General features: G+C 39.6%; 1 protein-coding gene across 1 annotated transcript in view; it reads right to left on the bottom strand.

Moving 5' to 3' along the window:
• Nucleotides 1–5,182, bottom strand: part of Ccdc14 (coiled-coil domain containing 14) — an 84,827-nt gene extending 79,645 nt beyond the window's left edge. Inside the window, 3 exon segments of the mRNA XM_023702271.1 lie at nucleotides 148–270; nucleotides 587–642; nucleotides 5,009–5,182. Coding sequence (XP_023558039.1) covers nucleotides 148–270; nucleotides 587–642; nucleotides 5,009–5,182 — 353 coding nt within the window.
• Between the last annotated feature and the right edge of the window lie 5,896 nt (nucleotides 5,183–11,078).

Here is an 11,078-nt window from a genome sequence, read left to right as displayed (position 1 = left end):
CTCAGCTCAGGCCTGGCATACAGGCCTGGGGTGAAACCCTGCAGCTGCAATCCCTGCAGAGAGTGTAGAGGAAAGCAACAGCCTTCAGACTTTAGGTAAATGAATACTTAACCCTTGCATTTTATTCCTTCTTGCTTCTTAAGCTTTATGCTTGAAGACTAACTGGTGTGCATTAGAGTCTCTCAATTTAATCTTACCTGACTTTCTGAATCAGAATGGATGGGACAGCATGAATCTGCATTAAAACGTGATATTTTTCTTATGTGGGTCCTAAAAAACAGGATTAACATCCTTACAAATAATATTTTTTCCTCAAAATGTATTAGTAAGTAGTCATTTTGTTTCTAGCAAAAGTAGGGGAAAAAAGCTTACTGACCATATAAAAAATGGACAGAACATTACAAAGACTAGACTGTTAAATCCTTTCTTTTTTTTGTTTTGACTGTTAAATCCTAAATCATTGACCTGGGTGGACAGGAAAAGCTACTCCACTAATCCTGTGAAAGTACAAGGCCCACTTAGTTTGCTGGAGTAAGCAAAATATAGTCCAGCCCTCTCAAGCATTTCCTGCAGTTTAAGTACTTACCCTTTCTTTCCATTTGTTAATTTAGCAGATCCAGGGTGCCTTCCTGAAGACAATACCTGTGACATAATGTATTACATTACAATATACATAACACTTTTCTACTCTATTTTCAATATGTCATAACAAAACCTGAAATGTCATTCGTGTTTTTTGTCTTTTCAAACTCAAGGTCTGAAAGTAAAGTTCCCATCCCCATTCCCTCTTGCCTGTTACTTTCTATAAATTTGAGTACGCTAGGGACTTCATACAAGTTAATAATATAGTACCTTTTTGTTGGTTAGCTTATTTCATTTAGCTTACTTTGAACTTCATGCATATTATACAAATGAATTAAAATATTCCTTTGTAAGGCTGAATAATTTCTGTTGTATGTATGTGGTACATTATTCACTTTTAAATAAATTAGATACAGCCTTAAACATCCCCCCCACACACACCTAGAAATCAAACCCAGAATTTCTCATGTAGCAAGCAAGTGGTCTCTCTACCTCTGAGCTACATATCCAGCAGCCTGTAATTTAACTCATGTAGAATAAATTTGTTTTTTATAAAATATGAGCAAGTAACACATTTTTGTTCCTTACATCTATTTAGGTTCAAAAGAAAATTGTGATACCATTTCAAGGCTAGTATAACTAAGTTTCAACTATATTGAACTCTAAACATGTTGTACATTTTCCAAATTCTTCGAAACATACAGGAAAATTCAAGTCATAAGATTTTATAACTGTTTCATTTATCCAAGGCGTGACAAGACCAGCACAGTAAAAAAAAATCTATTCTTAATCTACATCTCTTTTTTTCAGTCTTTCTAGACTTGAAACTCAGACAGCAATGCTTTTAGAAGAGTTTTCATTCTAAAAGTAAAATAAATGGGCTATCTTTTATGTAAGAAAGGAAAAAATATGCATTTGCTTTTACATTCATCTAATAACTTGGGAGTTATACAAGAAACTATAGAAACTATATTTGCCTTGGGAGGAAAACTGAGTGGGAGATAGGATAGGAAGAGAAAATTTCTATGTGTACTTTTTTTTATCTTTAATGATTCAGTATCAGATAAATGTAATCTCCATTCAATATATATATATATATATATATATATATATATTTTTTTTTTTTTTTTTTTTTTTTTTTTGTGGTATTGGAGATTGAACTCAGGACCCTGCACTTACCAGGTAGGTGCTTATTCTACTGAGTTATCAAGTTATCTCCCCAACCCTCTATTAAGAATATGATTTTAAGAGACCAAAACCGCTAATCTTCCCCTCATTCCACACCTTCAAGATGTAGTCACTGTTGGCAGTTTTGTGGTTTATCTTGATGTTTTCAAAGTTCATCCCAAGAAAGAATTTAACAGTTAACTACCAAATTTCCTGAAGTTATATAGTATTGTATATAATATTGTATTAATTGCTTAAATATGTACTTCTGCTCTAATAATGCTACTGAGACTATGTTTTTAAAACTGTGTTACTAAGAATTCTATTTTGTTAGATATCCCAGAATCTGATGGAGGATCAAAAAGGCAGTCATGGTGAGAATCCTACCAATTAACTGCTAATTTCAAATCCTTAAGTTTTTGTTTAATCCTTCAGTTCTCGCTTTCCTTTTAAGTGTGTCATACCTTTCTATTTTTATTTCTTCTTTTGAGTTCTTACACTAGGGAGATTATACAATATTTACACATGTGGGTCTGGTTTATTTCACTTATCAGTATATCTTCAAGTGACATCCACTTAAATATAAAGGCTTTGAGTTCATCATTCTAGTGTGCCTAAGAAGAGTCACATGGAGAGAAAACATTCTCCGAAGCTTTCACAGACAGCAAATTGGTCAAGCAATGGCTGTGACTCATCCACATAGCTGACACTGACAAAGGATCTATAAATTGGTGTACAGGGTTTCAGGCTAAATCTTGAGGGGATTTGACTGACCTTGTCAGATACAGAAGTTTTATTTCTTGTCATATAGGTCTTGCTTTATATTTGTCTTAGCCATCCAGCAGAAAAGTATAAAAACGAGGTATGAAAAGTAAAGCCATATTAATATGCTGAGCTGTAAAAGGCTCAAGTCAACAATTTCTGACATTGCCAGTCCTACAGATAACCCACTACTATTATGGACTACTGGACTATATTAGATTATTTTGCTGAATTCATGCACCTACAATATTTAAATGGCAATGGAATACTCATCTCTGACAAAACTAAACAAAAAAGAGGGATATAAATGAAGGACCATTTTGTATCTGTATATACAAAATAGGATAGATATATAGCTACTTTCTCTTAATTCAATAAGAAAGATTTGTACTAATAGTGTTTGGACAGGATATCTTGTCTGCATCTTGTACTATGAATAACTACTACAAAGACAACAATATGCAATGTATTAATTATTGTAACTGTCCTATTAACCTGTTTTGAAACTGTCTCATTGCTGTTTCTCAATAAATTTAAAAAAAATTAAAAATAATAAAAGCCAGTCATGAGAATCAGCATCACTTGAAATAAGATGCTGTGTAATATAGCTCCACTGGTCTCTGCAAAACATTCTCTTCTTTTGTTGTATCCATGTTGGTGTCCTGGCTGGAATCGTATTAAAAACCTAAATCATAGTGTTATACATGCCAGATCAAATCCAAAATCAACTACAAATCTTCTGCCTTTCAAAATTAAGAAACAATTTGCACTGTTTGAGATGTATTGTATAACTGTAAGATTCTCTGCACATTTCATATAGATATAGAGATTCATAAAGAAGAGTGCTACACTATAGAAAACCTGACAAGGTAATTACCTTTAATAAAAGCACCCTGAAAAACAACAACTATCATAATGGAATATTTCCTACCAATTTAAAAACTATTTTATTGTAAAATAATAGTACAGAGAAACCCCATATGTTCCAGCTAGAATAACTTTTGACATTTTATATTTGTTATGTTTTCTATGTCCACACATTTTTTGCATGAATCATTTCAAAGTATGTTGCTGACTTAATATCCTAAATGGACTTAAGAATAAGGCCATTCCCTAATATTAAAAAAAATCAAAAAATTAACCATGATGTAGTATGTATTGTAATTTACAGAACTTATTCACATTTTACCAGTTATACCAATACTGTTCTTCCTAGAAAAAAAACTGGCCCATGTCTAGTCCAGTATCACATACTGCATGAAGATATTACAGCTCTTAAATCTCCTTTAATTTGGAATAATTCCTTCAGCTGTTGCTCATTGTCTTTTATAACCTTGATATAAACGGTAAAAGCCAGTTACTTTGTAGAATGTTTAAAAGACATCTCTTAGACATCTGATGATTTCTTATGTGCAGATTATGCATTCTTATCAGGAACACAAAAAAATCATGTTAGCCTCAATACAGCATGTGTAGACACATGACATTGTCTTATTACTGTTGATGTGGACTAATTATTTAAGACGATGCCTGACAAGTTCTTCACTGTAGGGTTACTATTTTTATCTTTGTAGTTATTAAAAGTGTTTTTTTTTTTTTGGGGGGGGGAGACTCTTAAGACACTATGCAGATATCCTAATCACAAAACTTTCAGTTATTTTAACACCCATTGATGATAAACAAACATCTCCAGCGTGAGAATGGAGATGTCAGTGACAGGCAGGTTCCCAGATGGCCCTCGAGCTCAGGATCAGGAGGTGAATGTCAGGATGTCAGGCCTCCAAAGGCTTCTAGGAGGACCTGGACGCCTTCCTTCAGGAAGCAGGGGAGGCACCGAGCACGTAGCGTTACAGGGCAAATGAGTAGGTGGTGCTGAGAAGGGCTGCACTGGAGGAAGGAGCAGAACAGGCTAAAAAAATGGTGTGCGCTTGCCTGGCCAAAGAATTTACCTTGCAAGAGAAGAGAGCTTATAATAGATTTTAAGCATAACCACGTTGCTACATCGAAAAGGGTACAACTGAGGAGTTGTACTAAAGAGACGGTTGGGGCCGGGGAGATGGTTCAATAGAATAAGCGCTTCCCTGGTAAGTGCCTGAGTTCAATCCCCGGTTCCGCAAAAAAAAAAAAAAAAAAGAGAGAGAGAGAGACGGTAACTGGAAGACTTAGAAGACACTAGCAATGGGATTGGCAACATTGGCTGTAAAACTGAGAAGCTGGGTCTGACGCGAGGAGGTACTGAAGCGAGGAGAGGTGAAGTCACTCAGCAAACGGCGAGGGCGGGGGCTCCAAAGGGCCCGACACCGAAGCCAGACCCGGATCAGGACAACCCCAACAAAATGGTCCTTTAGGGAGGCCGGGCTGAGGACTCTGAGACACTCCGCTGTCCCCTTCCAATGCAGCCGCCTCGTCTTTATCTTTAGTTTATTCTCCCGGCCTAAGAACCCCTATCATTTTCTCGCCCCCCACCACAATGGACCCCTTGGTCCGCAGCCCTCACCTGGCCCGGCCGAGATCCGGACCTGACCATCTCTGGCAGGCTTAGAGAAGCCCAGACGGAGGACAGCAAGACTGCACGGCAAAAGGAATTAACCGCCACTGGCTCCCAACCCGCCTTGGCCCGCCCCCCGAGCTTCCGCTTCCGGGAAGGCGCCCGCCGAACCTCGCGCCCCATGGCCTCTCAGCGCCGCCCGAGTCCCGGGCGTGCGCAACAGACCGATCCCGAGGGCTCGTCACACTCGGCGGCAAGGTGGGAGAAGCCGACAGAAAGCACGAGGGGCGGGGCCAGGCTGGTGGGGCGGGGCCAGGCTGGTGGGGCGGGGCCAGGCTGGTGGGGCGGGGCCAGGCTGGTGGGGGGAGGCTGGTAAGGGCGGGGCCAAGCTGATAAGGGCGGGGGCGGGGCCAGGCTGATAAAGGCGGGGGGCGGGGCCCAGGAACAGGGTCAGAGCGGGGCGAGTGCGTTTGTTTCTGTGGCCTTCTGGCAAGCAGCTTGGCCCTTCCAGCGTCTGGGGGAGCCGGGCCAGCCTGCGCAGGAGGAAGGACCTGAGTAGAGGTTGCAGAAGGCACTGGGCTGGGCTCTTGGGTTTTCGTTATTTTTAGTTCGCAGTTATGTCTGTTGTTTTGAATGGCTTTCTTCAAACGTCCGTACAGTAATCGTTATCTTCGCCTAATTCTGATGGCAATTGAAAAATTATTTGCTGTGGCCGCATCTCAAAACGGTGCTGGCTGCATATTCTCCTGTGAAGGTAATTACTGTTGATGAACAATGGCACGATATGCTTACCGTTGATAAACTGCACTAGTTGCGATAGGGATTAGTCATTGATTTTAAAGCATCGTGTTCAATGAGTTAATTTTCAAGTCAAATTGGGAAGAAGGTAACTCACTTCCTGTTTTTTTTTTTTTTTTTTAGGAGAAAAGCTTTAAAAAAAAAAATAAGTGTTACAATCAATACTAAATACCAGGGACTAAAATTTACCAATGTATTTTACACTGATATTGAGGGGTTTAGAACACAGTACTTGCTATGTTAGTTTTGGGTTAGATTAAGGTGGGAAACTTTCCTACCCCTCTCACAAGTATTTAGCACATTCGCCTCAGATTTTAAGTGATGCTCTTAGTTAACCTGATATTTTTGAAGACATTGATTTTTCTAAGTACTTTTTTTTTTTTAGAAAATATAGATAAGTAAAAAAGTAACTTATATCAATAGTACAACAGCATACATATCATCGTAATGTGTTTTAATGGCTCATCATCATTTTCTCATTAATGTAATTATAAAACCGCTGTGGTATTTCAGTCTCCATTCCTCTACTGTTTGTAATTTTATGCTCCACCTTGTCTTATTTGCTATTATAAATGATGCAATGAGCTGCAATCTGAAAGAGGGGAGAGAAGAGTATTTAAGACATAGGGGGGACGGCACGATGGAAAAAAGGACCAGGAGAGGCCCTGTGGCGCAGTTTAGACAATGGGAATGGAAATATGTACCCCAGGCAGACGCTGAGTCCTTGCAGATTACGGATTTAGGTCATTGTCCTAAAGGAATGAGGATGCCAAAGGCTGCGACAACAGGCATGCAGCAGAAAGCATCGAGCAGCAGTTACCATTCTGCAGCTGCCAGCCAGATCCAGTCTGCTGCCATTTTGTTGTTGCTCAACATGTGAAGGTGTTTTGTTCTGTTTTGCTTTACGCTTTTAGTTTTAAGTCAAAAGGACAATATTTAATCATGTGAAAATTGCAAATGTCATAGTTTTATTGGAGCCAAGTAGATTTTTAATCCTGATAAACCCTATCCCTAAATCCCAAAAGTTGAAATCTTGAAAGGTGAAATTCTGAAAACAGCAGTTCCCATTTGGAGGAGGAAGAAAATTGTTAGTAGTTTTTTTTTGTTTTTTGTTTTTTGGTTTTTTTTTTGTTTTTTGTTTTTTTTTTTAGCAGTGCAGTAAAGAGATAGGAAAGATAAAAGAAACCTTTATTAACTCCAAAGATGTGGAGAGAATCAAGGGCAGATGGGAAAATCCTCTGACCTGAGACAAAGAAAGCTGAAGCTTTTAAGGACTTCTGCTAGGGGTGGAGTTGGAGGGGCAGTTTCAATTACATGCAAGGAGCTGATTGGGGTCTCACCTGCGTGGGAGAGAGAGATGAGAGGAAATTGTAGCCAGGGCTGGGGTGGGGGAGGAGGAGGAAGTGGTCACTGGGAAGATAAGCTGTTGTTTCAAGGGCTTCAGCCACGTTAGATGACCACCGTAATAATTTAGCAGTTTCTTTGATCCCTGGGCCTGTGGTACCAGCCCCGCCCCCAGGGCTTGCTGAGGCAGCAATTGAGACTGGGTGTGGTGGCCCTCCCCTGTAATCCCAGCTCTTCTGAGGCTGTAAATAGGCGAATCACTATAAGTCTGCTCTAGTAGTGAGACCCTTAACACCCTGTAGACCCTTCCCTAAAATACAAAAATAAAAATAATAAAATAACTTAGCAGTTTTTGCTTGGGCCAGAACCATCAAAACCACTAGTTAAGATAGCCAAATTCTGAGCACTATATTAGTGAATTGAGGGTTATATTTTGGGGTATATGTGAGGGTGTTTCCAGAAATTAATGTGTGAGTCTAAGTGGATGAGGTGTCTACTCTGAATGTGAACAGGCATATATATTACAAAATAATCATACTCACTTGTTTCTGTATTCCACAGCTGCTTTGGTGCCACAACTGCAGAATGTAGTTGCCACGGAAACCCTATGGTCCAAAAGCCTATTTCCTATCTGGATCTTTATAGTGTAGATGTAGAGGATGTTTGGGGGAAAGACAAACGTGGATGTAAGTTTTCCCCTCCCTGGTTCAGTCTCAGCCCTTCTCCTTAAGGGTCCCAGTGACTAACCTTTAGGAATGACATCACTCATACTTGCTCTTTAGCTTCTGGAGGTGACCAACCAGCAGAAGATGGGGAACAGACGGAGGAGGAGGAGGAGGGGGAGGGGGAGGAGGAGGGGGGGAAGAGGAGGAGGGGGGGGGGGGGAGGAGGAGGAGGAGAAAAATTGGTTTATTCCATCCCAGCACCATCTGAGTGATACCATTGACCCTGTAACTAAAGTCTTCCCAGGAGTCCCTGGGGTTCAACTTCTCTCCAGACTCCAATAAAACATTTCCTGCCTTTGTTCCTTCCACTTTAGGGTATGATAATGGTTTGCTAGTCCCTGAATGTTCTAATACTCCTTGGTGATTTCCTTGTCCACAGCTCTGTAAAACTTCTTTTAATTATCTTTACAATCTCAGCCAGCATCCTGTTTCCTGCCAGGACCAGACTGATAAGAAATCTGGATGCAATATAAAAGCATTAGAAGCCAGAGGGAAGAGGGTGGGAGAGGTAATGATGTAAGTTCTCCCTTCCCCCATGAGTCTCAGCCCTTCTTGTCTCAGTGACTGGCCTTCAAGGATGACTCCACTTATACTTGCTCTGGAGACATAGGAGGTGCAGGAGAAAGGGGTTGGTGATAGACTTAGGAAGTCAGGTGAGGTGTAGATATATACATTGCCCCCAGTTTGAGTTTTGTACCTGGAGATTTGTTGGGAGAGATCCAATTAAGTTTATGGACCCATTTCCTTCAACATTCTGTTATGAGATAATGCAAACTAAGAAGTTATTTGGGTCCTGTTGAACTAGGCAGTAAAGCAGGAGATTAGGATATGGCCAGGGAGGTGGACAAGTGAGCAGTGACCTGTCAAATCACAAAAATCCATGACACGTGCAGAAAAATGATTCTAAACCCTGCACCTGAGAACAATCAGAAACTGCTCCCTTCAATTTTTCTGAGATATCAAGCAAACCTAGATCAGACCCTCAATTGTAAACTCTTTCCATGGCTTGCCCTGAAGTACAGTCTGTTTTTCCTGCTTTTAATTGCCCACACTCTGCAGAGCATATTTCTTTTCCTACCTTTAATACCTTCATTAAATGTGAACCTGGCTACCTTTTGTGCTTGTCTTGACTGATTCCTTGTTCAGAACAAGAACCTAGAAAGCATCTCTAGGAGTCCATAACACTGCAGAAACCAGTAATAGGAGTATTGTGGAACCACTTGAGAGAAACTTTAGTCAACTACTGAGTTATTTGAATCTGGATCTTTGTGAGAGGGTGTGGGCTATAGTTCTGTTGTCTGTGGTAACTGATGCTGTAGGCCAGGATTTTGCCATCAGGTTTCTTCCTTAAGAAAGCTTTTGCTTCTATCTCTATAATTCTACAAACTAGACCAGTGGTGGCAAACCTATGACATGGGTGTTATTTTTCTTTTAAGACAAAAAATGTTAATGTATGAGTTGTTTCTCTAAACAGAACCCTTAGTATTCAGGTTTAGTTCCAGTGTTGTTGCTTTGCAATAAATAAGTGGGTTTTGAGTTGTAGTTGGGGCACTTGTCTCTAAAAGGTTCATCATCACTAAAATCTGCTGATGGTTTTATACTCTGATGGAATGGCACCATTTCTATGAATTATAATTGTGTGATTATGTGCTATCTGTCATCTCAAGTAGAATGTAATCTATGGAAGCAAGCACCTAACTTTGTTCAGGGTCATGTTGTCAATGCTAGCACAATGCCTTGCACATAATAGGAATTTTAAAATTATTTGATTGAATAAATGAAGCAAACATTGTTTGGTCTGCTGTGGTGCTTTGGTAATAGCTACTTGAGTGCCCAAAACTTGAAAGTATCTAGGACTGGCCCTGTGATCCTGATCTGGAGGTGAGGTTCCTCAAATATCTTGATCTGGTCAGTCTTTTATAATTCAACTCATTCAGGACTGGGGATGTAGCTCAGTAGAATAGGCACTTGCCTGGCAAATGCAAGGTCCTGAGTTCAATCCCTGGTACCGCAAAATAATAATAATAATAATAATTATTATTATTATTATTATAATTCAATGCATTAAACCAATAACTTTTCCAATTGGCTCATCTCTGAAGTGTGAAAGTCTCTATTCATGTTGGACCATGTTCTACTTCAGAGGAGACAACCAAATTGCAAATACATGAAGGGCAAACTAAAAACACAGAGTTATAGCCAAGATCAAAAAATAAGAGGCTGTGGATAATGCCACACATTAGGAGCATGAGCTCAGTTCTGCTTGGAAAGTGTTGAGACATTGTTCTATTGCCTTGCTCAAACTCATTTGGTGCCTTCTGGAGTTATTTGCAACCAAAGATTTCTGACCTTTTGAGATCATATATAACTTTGGAAATTTGCTCAAGGCTTTGTAATTTTTTTCCACAGAAAATGCTAATGTGCACATTTCTGAAACATATTTACATATAATATCAGAAGTATTCAGAAGCTTTTTTGGGACTCTCAGGTTAATATTCCTCTTCTAACATAATTTAAAGCCAGCCATGCACACTGAAGTGTCCAGCTCTTTCTCTTGCAGAGCCCAGATGATCCTGGAAGTTGCTGACTGAGGGTGAGTCCCTAGTTGAAGTAGGAGTGCATGGAGCATAGTGAAAATGGAATTGAGCCATGGTCTTCGCATTTTCCACTGAAGCTTTAAATGTATCTGCAGTCTTTGCTATAATCAAAATAGCTTAATTTAGGGAAAAACCCACTGCTTTTTCTTATGAAATCCTAATTTATTGCTTCCTGAATATTTTTCCTTCTAAAGGAGAAATATAAACCATCTGTTCCAAAGATCTTAGTTTGACAGCCTAGCTGGTGTCATGATAGGATTTAGATATTGCTGCACATGATAGGGCCAGTATGATCAATGTGACACGTCTCTTGATGGCAAGGATCAAGAGAGCCTTTGGAAGGATCCCTTAGGGAAGAAACAGTGACTGGGAACAATGTGCCAGGCATGTGAGTCAGGTATGGATTTTAATCACCACCATTTGAATCTCATTTCTTTGTAGCCCCCATAAACATGTGCCTGACTCAAGAAATAATACTAGTGGTTAGAATGTTAAAAACAAAATCTCTTTGAAGCTTAGTGGCAAAAATAAAAATAAAAAAATAAAGCTTAGTGGCAAATGGTGGTGGCTACCTATGACTTCTTCCCTGGAGAAGCATTTTTTTTTTTTTTGTAG

This window comes from Octodon degus, unplaced genomic scaffold (assembly GCF_000260255.1).
Source record: "Octodon degus isolate 3935 unplaced genomic scaffold, OctDeg1.0 scaffold00147, whole genome shotgun sequence".
Taxonomy (NCBI): Eukaryota; Metazoa; Chordata; class Mammalia; order Rodentia; family Octodontidae; genus Octodon; species Octodon degus.
Note: the sequence above shows the minus strand (reverse complement) of the source record. Positions and strands in the feature narration are given on the sequence as shown.